The 25,546-nt window shown below is 43.5% G+C and overlaps 2 protein-coding genes across 3 annotated transcripts; both read right to left on the bottom strand.

Annotated features, from left to right (window-relative positions):
- Positions 1-4,356: 4,356 nt before the first annotated feature.
- LOC101772729 lies at positions 4,357-9,502 on the bottom strand. Of its 2 annotated transcripts, XM_004952334.3 has the most exons (5): positions 9,260-9,502; positions 6,784-6,813; positions 6,639-6,684; positions 6,524-6,551; positions 4,357-5,994 (listed from the first exon to the last, which is right to left on the bottom strand). In XM_004952334.3, exons 3-5 carry the CDS (start codon positions 6,666-6,668, stop codon positions 4,895-4,897), a joined length of 1,158 nt encoding a protein of 385 aa, XP_004952391.1. In that variant the 5' UTR covers positions 6,669-6,684; positions 6,784-6,813; positions 9,260-9,502; the 3' UTR covers positions 4,357-4,894. The 2 variants fall into 2 exon arrangements, with proteins under 2 accessions (XP_004952391.1, XP_004952390.1); XM_004952333.3 differs by lacking the exon at positions 6,784-6,813.
- A 2,689-nt stretch (positions 9,503-12,191) lies between these two features.
- Positions 12,192-19,430, bottom strand: LOC101772323. Its single transcript, XM_004952332.4, has 4 exons — positions 19,153-19,430; positions 18,487-18,885; positions 13,617-14,034; positions 12,192-12,673 (listed from the first exon to the last, which is right to left on the bottom strand). Exons 1-4 carry the CDS (start codon positions 19,334-19,336, stop codon positions 12,484-12,486), a joined length of 1,191 nt encoding a protein of 396 aa, XP_004952389.1. The 5' UTR covers positions 19,337-19,430; the 3' UTR covers positions 12,192-12,483.
- Positions 19,431-25,546: the final 6,116 nt, after the last annotated feature.

Below are 25,546 nucleotides of genomic sequence, written 5' to 3'. Positions count from 1 at the left end.
CCCACTACTTGCCCGTACGGACCACCTATGGTGGAGAAAAGCTAGCTCGGCTCTATGTGGACAACATAGTGAAGTTGCATGGTGTACCTAGCAGAATTGTTTCGGATAGAGGGACCCAATTTACCTCTAGATTCTGGAAGAGCCTTCATAAGGCTATGGGCACCAAACTGGACTTTAGTTCAGCTTATCACCCCCAGACCGATGGCCAAACAGAGAGAGTAAATCAGATCATGGAAGACATGTTGAGGGCATGTGTCCTTACTTATGGTAAGGATTGGGAACAGAGTCTACCATATGCAGAGTTCTCATACAACAACAGTTACCAAGCCAGCTTAGGCATGTCACCGTTTGAGGCTCTCTATGGGAGAAAGTGCAAGACCCCGTTGATGTGGTCGGAAGTGGGAGAGCGCACCCTGGTAGGACCTGCCTTTATTAAGGAAGCAGAAGAGCGAGTAGCTGAAATATGAGAGAAATTAAAAGCAGCACAGTCTAGACAGAAGAGCTACTCACATAAAAGGAGACGAGAGTTGATTTTTAGTAAGGGGGACTTCGTGTACCTTAAGGTCTCTCCGATTCGAGGTACCCGAAGGTTCCAAGTGCAAGGAAAGCTGGCCCCTCGGTATATCGGACCATACAAGGTGCTAAAAAGAGTTGGAGCGGTAGCCTACCGTATTCAGTTGCCCGAAGAAATGTCGGACATCCACCCGGTATTTCATGTGTCCCAGCTAAGAAAATGCCTGAGAGTACCAGAAGAACAAGTACCGGTGGAAACCATAGATTTGCAGAGGGATCTGCGATATCAGGAGGTACCCGTCAAGATTCTGGACACCGTCACCAGAAGGACAAGGAATTCAGCAGTGCGGATTTGCAGAGTCCAATGGAGTAGGCATGGTGAGGAAGAAGCCACTTGGGAACGCGAGGATGCGTTAAAGAAGGAATTTCCCCATCTGTTCAGGATTCAGCCGAATCTCGAGGACGAGATTCAATTTAACTGGGGTAGGTTTGTAACGCCCGTAAAATACACCCAGTTAAATCACTCGTTAAAAAATACTTTCCAAAAATTTTCCGACCGCCGAGCTCCGTCAAATCCTTTCCCTTCCGTCGGACCCGCCGTCCTGGCTCCGGCTCGTCAACTCTCTTTTTCCGCTCCCCGTAATTTTCACCGCGTGCCCGTCAAGTCCATCACCGCGCGCAGTCGAATCCCGCAATTTTTGCCATCTTTTTCCCCTCCCTTTTCTCCCTTCTCTTCCTTCCTTCTTTTTCCTCCTTTTTCTTTCCCTTCTCCTTTTTCCTTCTCTTTCTTCCTCCTCTCCCTTCCTCTTTCTTCTCTCTCTCCTTTACTTCCCCTACCACCCCCCCACTTGCGCCAGGCGCCTGGCGCTCCCACCCACGCCGGCACGCGAGCCGAGGCGCGCACACGCGCTGGGCCGCGCCGCGTCGGGCCGCGCGCCCACACCCGCGCGCGCGCCCGCGCCGCGTCACGTCGCCCGTGCCACGCCCGCTCGCGCCTTGGCGTCTAGCGCTTGGCTCGGTGCGTCGCGTCGTGTCGCCGGTCGCCGGTCACCGCTCCTGTGGCCTCGTCGACCACGCCGCCACGCCGTCCACGAGCTTCACCACCCCGGCACGCCACCGGCCAAAAGTCAGGCCGCCATCATTGCCTCGGCCCTCGCCCGCCCGTGCGCCGCCTATAAAAGGGGGGAGCCGAGCCTTGCTCCTCCACACCCTCACCACGAGCACCTTGCCTTCCTCCACTTCCACCACCAGAACGCCGACGGCCATCCCTTCCTCCACCTCCTGTTGTCTCCAGGAAGAAGAAGGGGTAAATCCCTCTCCTCGCGATCCAACCCACCAGTTTCCCTGATTCGCGAACAAGTCCTCCCACCATTCCAAAAATAATTACATATAGGCCCCTGCTCTCGCGGTTCAGTCCTAAACCTCGTTTTAAAGCCCATAATACTCCTTTAACCCGTCATTTCATGCGCCAAATTTCCTCCAATCAATCCCAAATTCGACCACGGCCTCCTCTCATATATTTCCGCCGAGGCATATCAAAATTTCATGAAAATACCCGTCCTACCTATTTTCCGTTCATATTTCCTGTTCGGAGCTCAACGGGTAAAACCTTTTTCCCTTTTTATTTATTGTGTGCTCGTTTGTGTGTGCCGTAGATCGCGGAGTACCCGAGGAGGAGCGTGAGGAGGAGTTCGACCGCGAGCCCGAGCCCGAGGACCAGTACCGCGAGCAGGAGCTCCCGGAAGGCTTTGAGAACGGCAAGTCCAATCTCACCCTTTGATGCATATTTAATACCCAGTTTTTCAGACACAACCTATTGGCCTGTTTTATAAAATTCATGTTATTTTATCGCAAGACATGGTTGGATAGCCACTCCTTGATTTTCATGATTATTCCTTGTTGTCCCATATTTATCTCTAAATATGAGTTGCTCTGTTTAGATGATAAATACTGCTAGAATGCTTAGGAACTCATTATCCAAATTCAAACATGACTACACCTGTTTATTCGGAAAATAAATGTGTGAGTATGTTTAACTGAGGAGTTGGGTTTTTTGGTGTAAAGAAAGGTGGTGGATGAGATGGATGGGTGTTTCTTGTGTGGAAATGCCGGGTTGTTGGGCTCGTACCTTAGTGGTTGAGCAGAGTGGGAGATATCCATCTTGTCATGACTAAGGACCCAGTTGATGTGTCATCCTGCCTGATTCCATCATCGTACAACCACTCGACCGTTGTATGGGCAACGGCTTAGCATGAACCCCACTAGCTAAACTGCTAGGCTTCAGGTGTGCTGGTGAGCAACGGGAACCCTTGGAAAAGGACTAAGCTCTTGGTGACTTAGGTCCCGGTTTCGGCCCCGTGGATGGGTTGCTAACCCCTTGAGTGCTTCCGTGTTGACTAGTCAGTGTTGGCTAAGGTGGGTAATGGCTTTGTTAGGATCCGTACCGTCACTAAGGTGATCGCGATACGGTACCCTACTTGTGGGAAAAGTGTACAACCTCTGCAGAGTTAAAACCTATCCGGGTAGCCGTGTCCACGGCATTGGACGAGTTACAGCTCGGTCACACAACTAGCTTTTGGGGATGACTGGTATTTTACTGCGTGTGTGGGTGTGTGGAATTTTGGAAGTGTCCGGCAGGTGTGCTGTGCGCTACGGCGGACGGGGAGTCCGGTAGCGATAAAACTTGGATCCTTTGTGTAGGATCAACCCCTCTTGATATATCGTTTACTAAAATGTTTTCATGAAACTTCTTTAAAATAAAACCCTGCATGTGTCTAAAATCCAGCTTTACTGCAAATAAACCATAGCTTATTCCTTGATTATTCATATGCATATTTTGTTGTATCCCCCTCCGTGGATGGGGTTGGACTTGCTGAGTACTTTTGTACTCACCCTTGTGTTGTTACTTCAGAGGAGGATCCGGACTTCGTCGCCGAGGACTTCGAGTAGGAGGTTGCGTCTGCACCCAACGCTGCCTACGGTGTTGGCCCTTTTGCAGGATGCTTCCGCTGACGCTTAGTTCCGATTGCAGCCCGGAGTCCGACTGGACTGCAACTTGAATTTGTATTGTTATCGCTTTAGTCTTGCTTTGGGTGTGGCTTGCCCGCCCGCTCCTTCGGAAGTTGTACGGTTTCTGAACTATCTGTTGAATAAATGTGTTATTAGCCTCCTGGGACTGATAAATTGGATCACATTTAGTCTCTGCTTATGTGGGGACGCTTCACATTTTCATTTTCGGATCAAACTCATCCTCGTATTGATACGATGCTATATTTTAGTATGAGACTAATGTGAAAAATTTATTTTACCTAAGTAGGTCAAATATGTATATGCTCATACTCCCTTGATACATACATAACAATATATTTTTAACTAATATAAAATATAGTTTCTAAAAAAAATATATACACATACTCTTTAAAATCATGCATGTATTGATACGATTTAAATTTTGATGTACAAAATGTATGTACTTATATTCTTTTAAATTTTAATATGCAAAATGTTCATGATATACACATCTTAATATATTAATGTACACATACTCTAAATTTGGCATGTGCACATATACTCATGGTATGATATACATGTTTATACTCTCTTAGTAAACATGTATATGCTCATATCTTGGTACAGTGGAAATTGAGGGGGCAGGAGCCAAGGTTAAAAATAACTTTTTGGCATTAGTTTTTCATACTAATATGGAGCCTCGTATCGTCACAAGGACATGTTTGATAAAAACAAAAGTTAAGGGATTAGATTAGCCATTCTGAAAGTTAAAGGATCAACTTAACCTTGGTACAAAGTTCATGAACCAAAATAGCTATTTTAAAAAAAAAATTCTTCCACGAAAGAAACAAGGCCTTCCTTTGAGCAGAGCGGCTCTGGACGACATACACTCCGCCTTCCAATGTTACAAACTGGGCAGCAGAACAGTATGTTTCAGAAAACGAGAGCAGCAGATAACACTACACAACTCGGAACACTCAAAGTTGACTAACCAAATTAACATCCAATCTAATCCAACTCCAAGCACACAAGCACTAGTAACACATAAGCAGAAGTTAACCTCTACACCCGGAGAGTCCAACCAACACAAACTAGGCAATGACGCAATATTCTTGCTTATTGTGCACAGTTCTAAATGGTCCGCTTACCGGTTTCCATGCTACATGGCACATGAGAACATACACAAGAACATCTAGAGATTCATAGGACAAATGGTAAAGTCACAGGACATCACTAGAGTCAGTTGGCGTAGAGAACCGGTTATATGAACAACTCCTAAAGTTTCGATGTTTCTCAGTCGATTGCAATAATCAGAGGACTAGTTTGGCAAGGTTTCTGCAAGCTTCCCAAATTATGCACCGCCACATTATTTCTACAGACCCAACACGCCTGCCTCCCTCTCTGCTGAAGCAACAGATCCAGATGGTGTTGGTGATTTCATGGACAGCGGCGCTACTATCTGCGCGGGGGCTATTGCAGCTTGCGCCGTCACTGTTACACCCTTAGTTAGCATGTCATGGTTGGGAACTGGGGTAGCTAAGAGAAGAACACCCATCTGTTGTGTGCTGCTACCAGCAATAGCTGCTGTGGTGACATTCTCCTGGGAAAGTTCAGAAGGCTTGACTGCCTTTTTGGGTTTCTTGGCCCGGCGTCGCTTTTCCGAAGAGGCCGGCAAAGCTTCAGGGATAGCATTGTCACCACTCAATAGACTCTTCCTGTGAACAGAACAGAAATCTGTTCCCCATTTCGCACTCGTACCACATCCTTGGAACTTGCATCGGCTGCCCCCACCATGCTTAATACAGAAATCTGTCCGCCCTTGTGCACTCTTTGTACATCCTTCGAATTTGCAACGCCTTCCCCCACCATGCCTGATGCAGTAATCTGTGTTCCCTTGTGCGCCCTTTGCACACCCTTCAAATTTGCATCTCTTGCCACCACCATGCCTTACGCAGCGGTCACTACGGCCTTGGCCACATGCTGCGTTTGGGCATCCAGGGATAATGCACCGCTTCCCTCCTCCATGGCCAATGCATAAGGGTGTGCCTCCATGTGCACCTCTTGTACAGCCCCGTACCATGCAACCTTTGCTAACACCACTATGTAACTTGCAGTAGATTGAGTTCTCCTGTGCTTGCTTGCTACAGTTTTCGTGCTTACAAAGCATCCCTGCCCCACGGAAGACCAACTGCGTAGTCTGACCCTGAGTGTTCCCAAAACTATCCTTTAGTTTACCTCGATCATCCCCTTCATGCTTGATGTGTATTTCTTGCTCAGTGCATGCCACAGCACTGGAAACAGGTCCCTTAAATGGGCTGTCATTAACAGAAGGCACCAATAAACCTGAGCTCCCCTGTGCATTCTGGAGGTGACTGTACTGTTGGCGTAACAGCTCCCCGCTGTGAACTTTGCAGTACATTACCCTTCCATCAACAACCTCGTTGCAACCAGGTTGCTGGCAACGGTTCCTGTCTGTTTAAGCAGGAAATCAATATATTAGACATATATAAAATACAGCAGAAATAAATATTGAAAGAAAATGGTGTACAAAGAAAAGCTGAGCAGAACACCACAAAATAAAAGTAATTGGTTATATCAACATATCATATATTAGCTCCAGAATTCATGAGAAAAGATATCTATCAACCAACACAAGCACACGAAATGTAGAGGTAGGTCCCACATAGACCATGCCAGCAGTGCCTCCTAGGCACACTGTACCTAGCGCACGCACGCAGAGGCGTGTTGCTGTGGGTTTGGTCGTGTGCGGGACACACCTTTTGAGCAACAACAAACCAAGAAAGCAAAATAGACCATGTCAGCAAATTAACGTCAGGACTAGTTCGAGGAGAATCATATAAACTAATGCTGCACATGAAGCAGCAATGTGGATTGCGGACCAAATCAGTGAAACATAACAAAAGTAGAACATTTTTCTTGAAATTCGAAGTGCCCTTGCAAAGTCATAGGTTTAGGGGTCACTGAGGCATGGAAAACTTACCAACAAGAGAACCTTCTGCCATATGCATCTGTACTCAAACATAAAGCACCAAAAAAGTGAGAATATTGTGATATATACCTGAACATATTTTTAATTAATGAATAGACCAAGTTACCTTTATGCGAGACATATGGTCATGCCCCATAATTTTGTGCCTTTTTCTGCAGAAGATTCAAGCATAAAAACATAAGACAATGGAGCAGAGGTAGCATCTCAGCAATCACTTAACTATAAGAATGTGATTATGGGGGAAAAAATACCACGATCCAAACAAGGCTCCAAACATACACCTGAATGAAGTGTAATAATAGATACGTTAAAGCAAACAAAAATTGTACTTTGAAGATTAAGTTATTTGTCAAATAGCACAGTTTAAATTGTTGAGATAGGGCAAAATTACCCCTTGCCGAGGAGCATGACCATGTCTAATCACTGAGACCGATTGCTAGAAATGAATATACATGAAGAATGACGACCGTATTATTTGTAGGCCACAAATTTTAGCTTTAGTATATTGTGCATATGAAAACTATGTTACGTAGTATCACTAGCTAACCTTTTTGTTGTGAGCGATTGGAGGTTGATTAATACACTGCAGTTGTTTCTGATTGTAACCAAATGCTGGTGTTTGTATTGTAAGCTCCAGCCCATTATTCAAAGCTTGGGAACTCGTCAAATTTAAATACAGTGTGTTCTTATAATCAACAATACATACTAAATGTGTGAAAATTAACAGTAGTTTCAGGCTTTCAGCAGGAAAGAGGTTCAATAGGACAAACAAAAGTATATTTTGATGAACAATTTGGCTATTGTACATTAAAAGAAGAAAGTTCACATCCCACCTTTAAAAAATAATCTTTCGTATACTTAGATTTTAACGAGTGGAATGCAAAGTAAAAGAAAATGGAAGAAAGAAATAGAAAAAACATGCGATGATCTTTTCCTATTGGTATTTACAATAACTGTAGCGGTCACCCAACTATTATGGTTTCAAATAGGTAAAAGTAAGCTATTAACGACGATGAGACAGTCCTGAATACTACAACGATTGTTCCTTTACAACAACAACATAGCCTTTCAGTCCCAAGCAACGATTGTTCCTTTAAGTGCACAAAATTAAACTAAGTGAAATCAATTAGAGAAAAAAATGTGAAAACATTTAAGGTATATGCTCGGCAAGGTTCATTCTTCATTCCAGCCAAATAATATAATTCACCCAGAGAAAATTGTGGGACAGAACAAGGAAAAAAGCAAAAGCAAGTGCATATGTATGGCCTGACAGTGTGGTGGCCTAAAAGATATAAACCTAATGGAAAAGTTCCAATTTCTGCCCCACATCAAGCAATGAACCGTTCCACAGATTTCATTGAAGCATAAATGACCAGCACAACCACAAGCAGTAAGTTATTGGTGGTGGCTAGGTGCTCTTGAGCAAGAGGAAGACATATATGTTGCAGAAAGCCACTGCACAGCCTTGAAGAAAAAATAAAACTGCTTGAATGGTTCAAGCCAAAAGGCACTTATATGGTACATAGCTACAGCCTAAAGAAAATCAACCAAGTATCAAGGAACTGCAACACATCTGATTGATCTTATTATTTTAGCTACAGCCTAAAGAAAATCAATTAAGTATCAAGGAACTACAAAGCCTCTGATTGACTTAAAGGATGTCTACTCATGTGTTATTCTTAACAAACAAAATATGGGAATTTGCACATGATTTTCAGGCTGTACAGTTGACAAATATGCAATAAACAGGGAACTCTGCATTATGAGAAATATCTAGTTCAGTATTTAATAAAAGGACCCTTCCCATAACTTTTCTTTTCTTTTGAAAAATGATGGTCAACCTCTAGCACATACAATCATCATTTGATATATGCTACAGAACCTGGTAAATCAAGATTGCTTTGCTGGCAACAGTAATAAACATATGGTTGTAAATTTTCAGCACATCAGCATTTACATTTCTACTACTCTATGCAAAATATTCAAAACACTAAGGGGTGACTAAATATGCAAACATGTGAAACAACAAAGGAATTAACTACAACTACAGCTGAAGGGGACCATTCCGACTCAAAAAGTGGCATAGAAGTTCGTATACTGTGTGCAGTACACTTGTGTGCGTCAGCCAAAGGAGGTGAAATGTAAGGATAGTGCAAGCAACAATCAAGATGCACCTAAATAACATGATCGATCACTTGTAAACCTTCATCACCAGAATTATTAATAAGCTTCTATGACTGAAACAAGGTTGATACAACACATGACTAGCTAAAAATGCAGGAGCAACAATTGACCCAGCTATTGCATCAGGGCCAACTGCCCTGCCATGATTAGTGAGGGCCTGAATGTGGTCTTCTAAGCTCATGTTTTCTAGAACACGAAGGAATCACAAAACGGATAATAACAAGGATATGAACAACTGGAACTTCAGGAACTAGTAAACAACCATCCTACATCAGCACATCTTCCAAATCATCCAACCCTGCCAAGAAACCCCATTTCCCAAAAGGGGAGGAAGGAAAAACAAGAAACCCCAGCGGCACAAAACCCCCGAAACCCAAAATCATCTAATCAGCCCCACCGATCTGCCACCGGAGAGATGAATCAAGAACCACGCCATTCCACCGAATCCCCCCGCTCAGATCTCCCCAGTAAATCAGATGCACACACAAATTGAACCACAACAAGAGCCAGTACTGGTGGTAGGGTAGTGATCAGAGGGTATACCGAGCAAGACCAGGAGGTAGAGTGACTGGACACCGGATGCGGACGCGGCAGCGGCAGCGGCGGCCGCCGAGGAGTTGACGGAGGAGCGGATGGGCGAGGAGTGGGAAGGGTAAAGGCAGGAATGCGGATGCAATTTCTATAGTCGGCAATAGTATTTTAGTAGAAGGGATTGGAATGGGGGGCTTTGAGAACTGCAACTTGCAGGCGGAGGACGCATAAAAAATTGGTTACAAAGGGGAAGAAGGTGTCAGCCTGGTTTGATCCGGGGCTGCTATTGGCAACCAGCCGCAGCCGGACAAGAGCTAGCACAAGATCGGCTCGGGCTCAATCTCGGCTAATATGGGCTTATTGGCTTTTCCAGTAAGGTTTACAATAAGCCTTGTTTGGACTTCAGGTTGGGCCAAAATCGCATCATTTGATACCTATAGAATCTGATTGAGCTAAAAAAGTGTAATAACATGAATCTCCTTTGAAAAATATAATATTTTCAAATGATGCGGTCAACCAGTAGTCGCTACATAAGCTGCAGCCAGCCGGACAATAGCTACTGCAGCTAGCAATAGCATACATTCAATCATATCTATTACAGGCCATCGAACACCAAAAGGAAAAGGGAAACCGGAAAGGGTGAACGGGGAAGAAATATCACAAGGTAATGCTTAGGGTCTTTTGGTATGCAGCTGAGCTGTGTGCTGCCGTTCACTTGAGTGACTAGGGTGTACACCTGCAGCCAGCTAGATTTGAGGAAACCTCAGGCCGGATCGGCAAAAAGCTCGGTTTCTTTCAAGTATAAAATCCGGCCAATAAAATCAGGGTGGGCTCAGATAGCCTATCATTTTTCAATGCAAATATAACTGATTTTATTATTCGAGCAAAGCTCGGGATGGCCCAAGTTTTTTGGCTGCAAAAATCAACGTCACGTCCAGCCCAAATGAGTGTCGGGCCAAACCTGTTTTGCTGAAGTCTAGCTGCAGCCGCCGTCGAAGAAGATGCAAGCAGTAGCAAGCATGCCCCTAAACTACCACTTCTTTTGATGAAAACATGAAACTCCTATAGAAAATATAAAAAAATTTAAAAAAATCTGAAACGACGAGCATCCATAATGCATCCATATATGTACTTTTATTGTAGAAATTGATATGCAAACTCAATCTAGAAAAAATCATAAAAATGACATATTTCATGATACACATGCCAAAAAATGCATCATTTTTGTATGAATTTCCAAAAAACATGTTTCCGTCTTAACTCTTGCACAAAGTACATATACGGATGCACTAGGATGTGCATCATTTCAAATTTTTTGAAAAATTTTAAGTATGTTTTTAAAGGATTTTCAAGTTTCCATCGCAGAGATAGTTTGCACTGAATATTTTCCTAAAAAAGTAGAAGGTACGAAGCTAGGGATGTGATGGCCTTCCTTTTCCTCTCCTCTAGCGTGCTTCAGATATAATCACAAATTCATAGTGTCTCACAGTTAAAAGCTAACGTAACGGTGTCCTAGAGATAAAGCCGCACTATTTTTTTTAAACGATAAAGCCATACTCTTTTGAGGTCGTACAAACAAATTTCTCTTCAACTAATGTCAATCTTTGGATTTGTGAATAGTCCTCTGTTGGTTGTCCAGGTAGGGGTTTCTTCGGACCTTTGGCTCATGATTGATGAGCAAGCGTTGGTCTATTGGCTTCGAGCGAAACACTTTCGACTTGCAAGGTTACAAACTGTACAAGCTGGCAGTATTCATGAGCTCAGCGGCTTGAAACTTGTGTGCGTTTAACTAATAGGCTGCACGTTTACTTTGCTCGATCAAAGAGACACAGTAGCTTTACAAATACGGAGTAGGAAACTGGTCAGCTGGTGCAAGGCGTTTGCAACTTACTAGGTTTTGCTAAACTTCTTTGATGGAAATGTTCGTTCAAACTGCTTATTATGATAGGGTCTGGGAAAAGGTTGGGTGCAGGGGATGCAGGAGGGAGAGGGAGGAGAGGAAAGGGAGAGAGCGCCGGCGAGATGTGCGAAAGCTGCTGGAATCACCGGTGGTCGTTGATTGCGGCGGCGGTGGCCGTGGGAGGGAGGAAGTCGCGAGAGAGAAGGGCGAGGTGGAGGCACGGAGCGGTATTGGATAATGCTAGGTGAGGAGCAGTAACGTGGTTGTATAAGTAGTTATTGATTAATGGTGCGATCTGGTACGAGTGGTTGTATAAGTAGTTATTGATTAATGGTGCGATCTGGTATGAAAGATTCTCACCAAACGAGAAACAACGGTATCCGATAGCTCTGTGAACGGATTATGGTCAAAATCGTCCGAACCAAACGGCTCCTAAGGGTTTATTTGGAAGAAAAGGATCACTCTAGGACTTTTGAAGGTTTGGGTTAAGTCCATGTTTGCGTTAAATCCTTTCCAACTCAGGCCCATCTAACTAGTTGAATAACCCCCGGTACTCACAGCTTTGACAAAAGTGGAACCAACTACGGCCATCGTACTCTAGTTCTCACCAGCAACAAAAATCTCAAACCATGCTGCGATGATGCAAGAACAACAGTGAATGGTGGCCCGCGGCAACAGGCATTCTTTAATTTGCTAGATTATTTTGCCTGGGTATGTTCACAATAAAAGGGAGAAGAAAATAACTGGAAATTACTAGTTTGATTTACCCCACAAAATCTAAGTAGCTAACATGATATGAAAACTGGCAGAGAGAATGTAGAGACTGAAGTGATCTTTAGCCAATTATCGTTTGAATAACCCATTATACATATCAGAAGGTTAAGATCAGATTCCACCCCGCCTCAAACCGGTGACATCATCAAAAAAGTTGAATACAGACATCTGGCTACCAAATTTTATACTAGGGTAGTTACTATCCTCTGCAAACCAAAGAAATTAGGCATCTTCAATTTAGGGAGAAGCAGAAATCTAACAAAAAAAGTGTACACTGAAAATGTTTCTTGACTTTGTTATTCGAGATGATTTAGTCATATCAGAAAGCTCTCGTGCAAACTGATCAGCTTGGGCATGGCAAGTTCACAAAAAATGTAGTGAAAAATATAGTTTCAACTAAGAATACCCCTACACAACAGTCCAAGCAAATAAAGACAGCAAAGCTAAATGCAAACAACATATTCTTTTCCCTCTTTGCGGTATAGTCAACAGTAAAAATGAGAGTATAACAGTAGAAAGGAAAGAGGGGGACTGTTCCAACTGAGGAGCTCCGTAATATGCCTTATGCAGCTGCCCACAATTTCTCCATCTTCCTCTTCAAACGTTCCATGAATTGAGGATTAGTCTTAAGTCTTCCTTTTACATAAGCATTTCTGGCATCCTCAACAAGTTTGTCGGCTTTCATTGCATCTTCTATGAGAGTATATAGTGTCCTTAAGCAATCTTTTCTGTTTTCCTCCCGATGTTCAAACCTGCCAAAGTAATTAAAGTGCAGTGATAAGGCTGTCATACTGGAGAACAAGATATTTTTATGAGTATGAAGCAGAGCCACAATACTATAGGCTTATAGCGCAGCTTTAGAAATGCACACATTTATCCTTAATAGGAGCTCACTATCCACACCTAGACATTTATGGATCCAAACAAAGAATGAGATTGAAGACTGAGAACAATTTTGTAGCGGGTGAAAGAATGTACCATGAAGCCTTCCTAAGCCTTATTGTGGCCAACCAAGTGCAACAACACCACATTTTACTATTGATACTAAAATACTATGTGATAAAATTTGCAATACAAGATGACATAGCATGAAACCACTAAAATGCTTATATATTCACCAAAATCCATCATATTTTCAACAAAAACACAAACACAAGCATACATAAACTAAACAAGCAGGTTAAATAATTTTGTTGGTTGTCCGCAACTTTTGGCCATCCTAATTGTCCAGTGTATCAAGTAAAAGAATAAAGTTGTACTAAGTTATATATGCTAATCTCATCAAGTTCTAATTATACCAAGACAACTAAAGCGTCTGAAATGGCCACCAGAAAACAAAAGAGTTTCAGAATAGAAATATTTCACCTAGCAAAGGAAATTTGATGCTTTGAGAATATGTTAATCTAAAATTCCACATTTCATTTGATGATTTGATAATGAAAGTGCAGTCATAAGTTATAAACATCATCTAGATTCTAGACAAACGTTTTGCAACCTAGATTAGGATACATCCTACATTTCTTGGGTGTACAATAACATCACCATTCAATGAACACACAGTAGTATTAGTCCTACAAAAAAGGTCCAATACGGATAAGAGGAGCAACATTTCATTAGCAATTTTAGTAAAGGATGTCATGCATCACATAATTTCATAATCTTAATTTGAATGTGCAAAGAGGGAATCCACCATACCTTTCACTGGTTATTGTGAGCTCATCTTTCCCAGAATTATACCTCTTTCCAACAATCTCACGCAATCGACGGCAAGCATGTCGTGAAAGTCCCAATTCCTTCACAGTTACACTGAGTTTGACTTTTCTGTTTTTGGGGTGATATGCATCACCACTAGGAGCAAACACAATCCGTGATTCCCACCTTAGAACAGGTCCCTCGCCAGGTGGATCATGTAACTCAACTTTCTTAATTCCTGTTTCAGTAAGTTCATCAGCTTCAGTTGGCATCTCCTTTGCCATTAGTTCGGTGCACTCAGCAACCATCTTATCCTCAAAGTCTTTGAATAATTCATATGCCTGCTCAGGTTCCATCTCTCCCCTTTCGCACAAGTCTCCCAACTCATTAAATTTGGCCTCCACCTTTTGCTTAATCTCATCTGGATTTAACATGTGAAGTTTGAAAAAAAAAATATAAGTAACATAACTACAGTAAAGGAAAATGAATAAAATAGAGCGTTGTTATTCTACTCAAATAATTACTAGCACACAGCTGTATTACATGTATGAGCAAAAAAAACCAAGAATTTCACACACTCAACATGCACACAAAGACAATTAGGCTGTTTGTATGGTACCATAGCATCCCTACTGGAAAGAAATCAGATAGCATGTAAACCAAAAAGAAAGGACACCTTTCAGTCAAAGATGCATACTCTATTGACAACATACGCTTGTTGCCACAAAGTACAACCTGGACAAATGCCAACTTCTATAATAGCAAGTCCAACATACTAGCTCATGGTGATAGACTTGATTATTTGGTCCACACCTAGCTAAAAGTTCAAATTCTCAATTTGATTCTAGCTATGTTTTTTAAGATCCGTATGAACTTCCAACTGCTTGCAATTAACACTTAACGTCTCCTGCATCTATACATTGTTGATTATCGTGATTACCCTCGAAAAATTCTTGGATCTACAATACATAATAGTACAGGAAGATGCCTGTGATCTATTTGCAAGATCTGTTCCATACTTCCTCTCCCTTAGCCCATCCGCGACTGCATCTCCCTCGCCTTCGTGTGGCCGCCGACTACCTTGGTAGCCGGCCCTGCCATTCACGTCTCCTCCCTGCACAACCTCCTAGCGTCTTGCCTCCCTACTCCCCCCAGCGCCCACCTGCGCCTACTCCGGTGGCGGCAGGCCATGGTCGCGGCCTCCCCTTCCTCCCTGCCGGCGCTCCCTGCTCCTCCTCCTAGCGCCCACCTGCGCCTACTCCGGCGGCGGCGGCCATGGTCCCAGCCTCCCCTCCCTCCCAGCGCCCACCTGCGCCTACTCCGGCGGCAGCGGCCATGGTCCCGGCCTCCCCTCCCTCCCAGCGCCGGCCTGCGCCTGCTCCGGCCGCCGTGGCTCATAGCATGTCAAGTAGCGGTGGCGGCACCCCAAGCAGCTGCGACTTGAGCCCTGGTGGATGCATTGGAGGAACGCTCGTGCAACAGAGCCATAAAGGACCATGGGGATTGCTGGATTTTGACTTCAATTAGTGCTCACTGCTCAGTGGTGACAAAAACTAGAAATTGAGATGAGACACCGATGGATTTGATGCTTGGATTGTCCTGCAGCGGATTGAAGAGAAAGAAGAAATTGGAGAGATGGGCTGAGAGATGAGTAGGTAGGTGCTCGACTGCTCGTGCTTGCTGATTAGAAAAGATAGGAGCTGCTACTGGCTTGCTCTCACCAAGATTCAATCAAGAATAACTGCAGCTGCTGTTCTTGGATCGAATTTGATAGTACATTTTATCTAAAAGACTGAAACGCAGACAGCAGCGAGCTGAGAAGAGAGAGATGCGAATTGAATTAGTGGTGCACGAGAGAATTGACTAATTGACTATCACAGAGAAACTCCAATTAGACTTGACCTCTCTAGAATTATAACTAATGACTTATTGGGTTTTGCCGAGTTGGTATCTAAGTTCATCCAACTCTCTGATGTGTTTTAGACTATCTGCTTGCGAGACAATGAAATCTACAATTGAGGAATCAAGCTTACAGAATGGAGCAAGAGCTGTTAGGTTTACGTCGGACATGACTGCTCTATCTTATTGTTGAGTTAGAGGGCTTTCTTAGCTGAGATCAGCTCCTGTACGTAAGTCTGTTATTTTGGAGCGTAACATATATTGCATTTTAACTTAGAACTTCTCTGAAAATACGAAGAGTGGGTTAACTCTTAGTTTAGTTTATCATTGTCACTTTTTATGGATTTGATTACTATTTTGTTTCTTCCATTGCATTTTCAGGTGAATTTTCATTGCTATTAATGAAGAAGGAACATTATGCATTTGATTACATATATTTTGCAAGGATGAGATCCATTGCAGTGCATGGGAAGGATCAGAACATATATATGGTGATTGCAATGCCATATTGCGAAGTTGGCTTCGTTGCATATGGGTTAAAGGATTTTTTTTTTCCGTTGCAACGCACGGGCATATTGCTAGTATATTATAATTATATTATTAAAGCAAGCATTGTTTCTGCCTTAATTTTTTGTTTGGTCCAACTTAATCTCATTGACAGGTGGGCCTAATCCTTGATTTGTTATGGGTCCCACCTGTGTTGAAAGTTCCATCTCCGTGTACGTGTTGGACATGGAATCCCAGCTTCACTGAAGCCCAATCCAACTCCAATTTCACGATGATCCATGCCCCGTGCCTGCATCCATACCCAAATCGGAACGGTAACCGGAGGGGTCTAGACCCGATGCGGCATTGACGCTCTCTATCGGAGCTTGCATCACCTGCGCTGGGACGTCCCCATCCAGAAGAATCCCTCGTAGCTCGCCGCTCGACAAGCCGTTGCATGCCGCTCGCCCCGGCGGTTCTCACAAGTTGTTGCCCCACACACCCATGTACACAAAAACGAGGTGCCGGCGCGGGAGCTCCACCGGCCACGAGGTGGTCCGCCAACTTGCTCGATGCCGCTTTGAAGTGGTCACAAGCTACTCGCACGGGAGGCTCTTGCCAGTCGTTGCTGGAGCTCCACCAGGCACGCGAATTCCACTAGCCATGAGGTGGTCAGTGAGCCCATCTGCAACGAATCCGAATTAAGATAGAACAGAATGGAAGCAAATCAACTATTACGAACAAAATAGAGAATCAAACCACAAAATCAAGCTGAAAGGGTAGTAGTGGCCCAAGGTCACCGTGAAGAACGGCGGCGCGCGCAGCGGCGTCGATGCAACAGAGACGCAGCGCGACAGGGCAGCAGTGCGCTTAGCTCGCCGCAGTGTTGGTGGCGGCACCAGCTTGGGGTTAGATGGTGGCAGACCTGCTGGAGGTGCGGCGGGCAGAGTTGCATGTGGCTTAGGCACGTCTGGGCGGGGCCATGGCGAGGATGCTGGTCCGACAACGAGGATGCCATTTTGGGGTGGAGCATAGAGCGGCGGACATGGCGCTGTGTCGAGGAAGCGCTGGTGAGCCGGGTTGGAGCGAATCGGTGGCAAGGAAGTGGCTTAACGAGGCAAAGTGAGCGAGGGGCGAGGCAGGGCAAGGACAGGGAGCAGCACGGTGGGGCAGGAGCGAAGCAACATGGCTGAGCCGGAGTGGAGCCCCACTTGACGAGGAGAGAATGGGTGGCAGGTGAAGGAAACGAATGGATAAGTGGCAAGCAAGCATGGATAAGGGAGGGAAAAAGAGGAAAAGAAATGGGAGAAAAAAACAAAATAGAGGATAAAATAGTAAGGAAAAGAAATTAAAATAAAAGAAAAAAGAGAGAAAAAATAGGGACATAATGGGCATTTGACCTCTTATATCTATTCTAAAAGAAATTAGGAGAAGCCATTTTACCAAATGATATTAATTTTCCAAAATTATGCTATCCTTTGCATTCTAATGTATTGTTTTCTCGCTGTTTAAAAGAAACAACAAGAAGTCATTTATGAAAATTATGCCATTTGCAAATAAGATGGTTGTGGATTGCTCTTTTAAAATAATATGCGACACTTTTATTAAATCATGCTTAGCATTATAGTATAATGACATATACATATGACTTTCCCGTAGCAACGCACGGGCATATTTGCTAGTTATAAAAAACACTCAATAGGTCAAAAGAAACAAAAGGAAGCATCGGTACTCTTCTAGGGTAACATTTCTCAAATTTGGCTGCAGCTACATTACATCTCAATGTTTCCAAAAAGTGTTTAGGCGCTAGGCAGGTGGTGAGGCTCCGCCTAATGCCTAAGTGTGACCACTGACTAGGTGTTTGTACTTTTGCAGGTGGCTAGAGTAATGCCATGTTAAACCAAGGAAATGTTGCATATTGAGACAAAATTTTGACATTATCATGCACCAATGAGCAAGTCCAAAACTTCTTTAGGTTACATTAATAGATCTGCCTCTTGAAACAGAGCTGCATCTATTAGCACAAGAAACAGTAACTGGAAATTGCTATTTAATGTATACTTTCACCGCAAAGTAGTTTAAATTACAAAGAAATTCAGATGGCCAAGCCCATCTATATTCTATACTGTATATCCAGCAGTCTAAGAATAATTCAAAACCCAAACTAAATTACAAGATAACATATGGATCTCATTAAAATAATATCCAATCATTTATGTTGTCCAAATTTCCTGGTTTAAAGGAAATGCACCATCCAACAGAATTTAATTTATATAACTGAAAAGGTATTCTTCAGAATATAACAATTACAGAAACAATTGGTGCAATCAATCTATGCTGTCTCAATACTTCGTAGAAAATCACCATGACTCATCCTTTACTTCCCATGTTGTATACACTAATTTCTGTTCAAGATAATCAATTATTTCATTTGCTAAAGGTTTATAGTATTCCTATCAGTGAGAGAAAGATCATCAGCCCAACTTACCAGGCAGTAGCTTGTCCCAGTGGAGCATGTCCTCGAGGATATCCTCACAATCCTTCATGTTAGTGAGGTGCCCCTTATTCGTGGCCTCCTTGATCATAGCATCCCACTTGGTGTCATCCATATTAAAGAACTCATCGCTCTTGATCTTCTTCTCAACATATTCACTTGCATTGTAGAGATCATTCAGCTCCTCATCAGTATCATGCATCTCCTCAAAGTCGGACTCAAAATCCCGGTCACGGACCTCAGGGAGCGGCTTACTGCGTAGCTCCTCAATAAGGTCATCATCGGTCTCACTGTGGACATCAGCAAGCTTCCGCTCAAGAACTGCCTCAGTGACAGATGGCAACACTGCCTCTTCATCCACACCATAGTATGTCTCTAACCTCTTCTTCAACTCTGCAATCAGAAGCATCGTACGATCAGGTCAACATGAACATTTTATTCATAATATTTGGTTTGTATGCTATACACATGCAAGAGCGTTCCCGCGGGTGACTCATTGAGTCGAGCAGGTGGTGTGCAAGGGGCGGCGTGGAGACTTCGAGTTCTATATCACAAAGGCCATGTCCGTGTCCGGAAAACATTGCAAATCAGTGTCCCTTGAAGTTGGATTTCGCAGTTTTCCTTCGCCGATTGGATCAAAAAGTGCGGGGAAGAGAGTACCCGCGTTCGGGACGTCGGCGGCAATCGGAGGCGGCGGCGGCGCTGCGGCAGGGGGAGAGGCGTCTTCGGAGAGGAGGCGACGGGGGAGGAGGAAGGGGAGGGTGGTGGTTGGGGAGGGTTTACGAGTTGGGGGATGGAGGACGATGTGGGATTGGCGCTGGAGGTGGGCAAGGAAGCGCCTCATCGCGCCGGCGGCCGGGAGGGCGGCGGACAGGGAGGGAGATCGGAGCTGGCTTGATTCCGGAAGAAGTGGGTTTAGGGTTTCCTGTGGGGCCCAGCTGGCGATCGAGGGACATACATGCGGGTCCGTGTTACTCCTCTGTAGTGGACTCGATTTTCCACAGAGCATTCTTTAAGCCGGGTTTGTTTCCTCCTGGATTACGATTGATGGTAGTCGCTACATTAATGATTACAACATTAATCAAGCGTATCAAAATTCAAACTAACAATATTTAATTAATAATTTGTTCAATATTTTTTATTTTTTAATATAAATTTGGCACAGATTTGTAATTAAATATAATATCCAATGATTATAAGTTTACAACTATAAATAATATAATATAAGATAAAATAAATAATATTTAATACGGGAGCCATGTCATATCACACCTTCTAAACATAACGGAAGAAGTATTAAGGTAAAAGATTATCTTGCGATAACTCTAGGATCATAAATAATCTAATACTAGAAACACGGCGCGACATTGCCGTGCCCAACTTGATAGCCAGTCTACCCCTTGTTTACTTCAACCCAACTTCCAACTTTGACACTATGCAAAAAGAAGATTCCCCATCACATCAAACTTACGGTACATGCATGGAGTACTAAATGTAGATGAAATTAAAAACTAATTGCACAGTTTTGTTGTACTTTGCGAGACGAATCTTTTAAGCTTCCCCTAAATTCTTCATCGAGAAACTATTTTTCAGTGAAGTCTTTACAGACTCAAGCATAGGAATGTTATTTCCAATCAGCAATATGTCATCCACATATAAGATTAGAAATACTACAGAGCTCCCACTAACCTTCTTGTAAACACAAGATTCTTCTTCGTTCTTAGTGAAGTCAAACCCTTTGACCACTTCATCAAAACGAATGTTCCAACTCGTAGATGCTTGCTTCAATCCATAAATGGATCTCTGAAGCTTGCATACCTTTCCAGCATTTTTCAGATCGACAAAAACCTCAGGCTGTATCATATACACGTCCTCAGCTAGGTTCCATTCAGGAAAGCTCTCTTGACATCCATCTATCATATCTCATAATCGAAATATGCAGCTATAGCTAGAATAATCCGAATGGACTTAAGCATCACTACGGGCGAGAAGGTCTCGTCGTAGTCAACTCCTTGAACTTGTCTAAAACCTTTTGCGACAAGTCGTGCTTTATAGATGTGAACATTTCCATCCATGTCCTTTTTCTTCTTATAGATCCACTTGCACTCTATGGCTTTAACACCATCAGGCGGGTCAACCAAGTTCCAAACTTGATTGTCTCCCATGAACTCTAATTCGGATTGCTTGGCACTCTGCCATTTTTTGGAGTCTGGGTCCATCATTGCTTCTGCATATGTCGCAGGCTCATCATTGTCCAACAATAATATTTCCCGCATTTCGCGGAGCCTTGCCGACCTTCGTGGTTGTGGCGGTGCCATGGGTATCTCAACTTGTTCTGCTACTTTAGCGTCACTCATTGATTCTTGCCCGACCGGCTCATCTTGAACTCTTCTTCAAGATGCACTGTCTTTCCACTCTTTTCTCCTTTGAGAAACTCTTTCTCTAGGAAAACCCCGTTCCGAGTGACAAACACTTTGCCCTCTGACCGGTTGTAGAAATAATATCCCAAAGTTTCTTTTGGATATCCCACGAAAATGCACTTATCCGACTTGGGTGTGATCTTGTCCGACTGAAATCGCTTGACAAACACTTCACATCCCCAAAATCTTTAGAAAAGGCAAACTGGGAACCTTTCCAGTCCACATCTCATATGGTGTCTTAACTACGGATTTAGATGGTACCCTATTAAGTGTGAAAGCTGCTATTTCTAGAGCGTATCCCTAAAATGACAACGGTAGGTCCGACTGGCTCATCATTGATCAAACCATGTCTAACAAAGTTCGATTACGTCGCTCGGATACACCATTTCTCTGAGGTGTTCTAGGCGGCGTAAGTTGTGGAATAATTCCGCAACTCTTTAGATGATTGCTAAACTCGTGGCTCAAATACTTGCCTCCACGATCAGATTGTAAGGCCTTAATTTTCTTACCACACTGATTTTCAACTTCATTCTGAAATTCCTTGAACTTTTCAAAGGTTTCAGACTTGTGCCTCATCAAGTAGACATAGCCATATCTACTAAAATCATCAGTGAAAGTTATGAAGTATTGGAATCCTTCTCTAGCCATCGTGCTCATTGGTCCGCATACATCGCTATGTATGAGTTCCAACAAGTCTACTGCTCTCTCAGGAAAACCTGTGAAAGGCGTCTTGGTCATCTTGCCTAGCAAGCAAGCCTCACTTGTCTCGTATGATTAAAAATCAAACGAAGCTAGAAGTCCATCAGAATGGAGCTTCTTCATGCGTTTTTCACTTATATGACCCAAATGATAGTGCCACAAGCAGGTAGGACTCAAATCATTAGGCCGAGGCCTTTTAGCACTTACGTTACAGACAGGTGAACCATCAACATTTAAAATAAACAATCCATTCACAATGGGTGCAAAAGCCATAAACATATCATTCTTAGAGATCACACAACAATTGTTTTCACTCGCAAATGAATAACCATCCTTCATCAAGCATTAAGGAGACAAAATTTTTCGACTTAAACTAGGAACAAAATAACAATTATTCAACTCCATAATAAATCCTGACGGGAGGTGGAGTTGCATCGTCCCGACGGTCAACGCAACAACTCTTGCATTATTGCCCACACGGAAATCAACTTCTCCTCTTTCCACGCTTCTACTTCTTATCATTCCCTGTATCGAATTGCAAATATGAGCAACCGATCCGGTATCAAATACCCAAGAATTAATAATTGTATCAGCAAGAAATATGTTGTCTATAACATTAATAACAAGCGTACCTGAGGTGGAAGTACTAGGACTCAAATCATTAGGCTGAGGCCTTTTAGCACTTACGTTACAGACAGGTGAACCATCAAGATTTAAAACAAATAATCCATTCACAATGGGTGCAAAAGCCATAAACATATCATTCTTAGAGATCACACAACCATTGTTTTCACTCGCAAATGAATAACCATCATTCATCAAGCATGAAGGAGACAAAATGTTTCGACTTAAACTAGGAACGAAATAACAATTATTCAACTCTATAATAAATCCTGATGGGGGGTGGAGTTGCATCATCCCGATGGTCAACGCAACAACTCTTGCATTATTACCCACGCGGAAATCAACTTCTCCTCTTTCCACGCTTCTACTTCTTATCATTCCCTGCATCGAATTGCAAATATGAGCAACCGATCCGGTATCAAATACCCAAGAATTAATAATTGTATCAGCGAGAAATATGTTGTCTATAACATTAACAACAAGCGTACCTGAGGTGGAAGTACTCTTACTTCCGCCATTCTTCAACGAGGCTAGGTACTGCTTGCAATTTCTCTTCCAGTAACCAAGTTCATGACAGTAAAAACACTCTTTGTCTGGAGCAGGTCCAGGTCCAGCTTTAACCTTGGGCGTTGGGTTTGGCTTAGACGTTCCAGCCTTGCCCTTCTTCTTCCAAGAATTGCCCTTCTTCTTAAAGCTAGGCTTATTCTGTATAGCCATCACATGCTACTACTAGTGCTTTTCTTGATGTCAGCCTCTACCGTTTTAAGCATGCCACACAGCTCATTCAGACCCTTCTCCGTCCCATGCATATGGTAGTTCGAGATGAAGTTCCCATAGCTAGGCGGAAGAGACGAAAGAATGAAATCAGTGGCCAACTCTTGGCCCAGTGGGAAGCCCAGCTTCTCCAACCGTTGAGTGTAACCAACCATCTTGATTACGTGTGGTCTGCTAGCTTGCTCTCCACGAAGGCCTTAGACACATTGAACCTTTCAGTCCTGGCCTGTGTTTGGAACATGTCTCTAAGCGCCACAATCAAATCGTGCGCCTCATGCTTTGTTTCGAACGGCATCTACAGCTTGGGTTCCATACAAGCAAGCATAAGACAGCTTACTTCGAGGTTAGCATCACATGCTTTTTTGTAAGCATTCTTAGCAGCAGCGGGTGCATCATCAGTAGGTTCTTCTGGTACTGGGTTGTCTAGAACATCTTACTTTTTCTCAGCCCTGAGAACAATTCTCAGGTTACGGATCCAATCCGAGTAATTTGTTCCATTCAACTTGTCCTTCTCAAGGACCGAACGCAAAGCAAACGGTGTAGTGGTGCTAGGTGTCATTTAATCTACAACAAAAGTAATGCAAAATACACTAAGACAAACGTATCCATGATAGAGCAAATCACATTAAACTATTTTAATAGAATCTACTCCCACTAAAATCAATATCCCTCTATTGAAATTTAGTGATTCAGGATCCACAACTAACAAGTCTACTAGTGAGCTTTAGCATCACCGCTAGCAAACAAGGTAAATCCGTAAGCAACTTTTGCTAATCATATCACATATGACTCCTGTTGTTGGTTGAAATCTTTATGTCTCGGTGCCCAACCTTTATGCCCCAAGGTCCTTAACCGTTAAGATAACCTTGTTAAGCAAACCAACCCTTATGCGTGTAAGTGTCCGACACAAACCCGTCTAGTCAAGGAAAACTAGTGGTACCCTAATTTCATAGACCCACCACTAATTGTACAAGACATGGGACGGTGCAAGTTTTAGTTGGGAGGGCATACTAACTTAAACTTTGTGAGGGATCGTTCTACTTCTAACATCACAGCCTGCAGAAAGTAAAACATAAACAGAATAGCATTCACACAGTTGTGACACAGTATGGCCCGTTTTCATATGGTGATCTCCATCTCCATAGAACCTGTTCACCATGGTGATCTCCATCTCCATGTTCCATGTGCGCCATCCTCCTGGTGATGAGTCCTCCAAGAATTAGAACATGCTATTACGCCTAATAGCTAGTAAAGAAGCTAGTAATGAAGATTACATAGTTGCTTGGATCATCACAGATTGGTATGAAGGCCATTAAATACAATAAAGTGACAACACATATGGCTCCTGTCGTGGTGCCGTACGCGCGACACGCAGGTCACGAATGAGTTACACACATGCATCACATACACAAAGGGCCATACTGATCACAAGATACATACATCCTGCAAAACAGAGTTAAGCGTCCTAACGTTCCAAACTTCGGATGCCCGAAACTCCATCTTCCAAGCCGAATTTGGGAAATCTAATTTCGCCGAAAATGGTGAAGCGATTGAATGTCATGTGTAACTTTTTCTATAGATCAATTTTCATATAAAATTCACCCCGATCCGAGATCGTACCGAAAAGTTACGGCTGATTTACCGAAGCATACGCATACGGCAAAAATCCCGACCCCGGTAGTAGAGATCCCATCTACTATTGCACATCTAATGCGCCTGGCGTATGACCCTGGATTTCGATTCGACCAATCATACTGATCTTCACTCACTGCAACTGGAATTACATGTATCACTTAACTCCGATGGCAGAAACCGACCGGTAGGAGTATGTCGTTACACTACCATTGCAGCAAGAGCACGAAACCAGGACATAGATCAAACTAAAAACTCGCATATCTACATATGCACACATCCCGAATCCAAAACTAAACAGCTACGGCTCTGATACCACTGTTGGGATACGAGGTAGGCTACACTAGCGCACATAAAAATTTCTACCGCGTAAAACCATGAAGAACTGTCTTATAAGGATCACGGGATTACCACTCGACGCACTACTGGTGCGGAAGATGTAGATTTGCGTCGATGCAGCGAAGAGGATCAACGTAGTCGTACGTAGTCGATCAACATAGTCGTATGTAGTCGATCACGTCAACGTCCAGCTGCTCCTCAGGAGCTCGTCCACGTGCAGCAAGATCGCCCTCGTGCCGCGGCTCGTCGGCGGCTCGTCGTGGCTCGTCCAAGTGCTGCAGGCACAACACCTCCAAGGTATCCACATGTGCAGGGAGGAAGCGTCGCAAGCCGGACTGCTAGATCCGCGAGTTGCAACAGGCGAGGGCGTGGGAAGCGCGGCAGATGTGTTTCACCAAAAGGTGTAAACCCTAGGGCGCCCCCACCCCTCTATTTATAGAGGTTCCTAACGGGCCTCTGGGTCCGAGGCCCATTAGTAATTCTAAACCTAATCCAACTCGGATCACATCCAAATTGGGCTTCCAGCCCCTTAAGTGTGTGACCCTATGGGTTCGGATACGTATAGA

This window comes from Setaria italica, chromosome I (assembly GCF_000263155.2).
Source record: "Setaria italica strain Yugu1 chromosome I, Setaria_italica_v2.0, whole genome shotgun sequence".
NCBI lineage: Eukaryota > Viridiplantae > Streptophyta > Magnoliopsida > Poales > Poaceae > Setaria > Setaria italica.
This window is presented reverse-complemented; position numbering and strand designations above follow the sequence as displayed.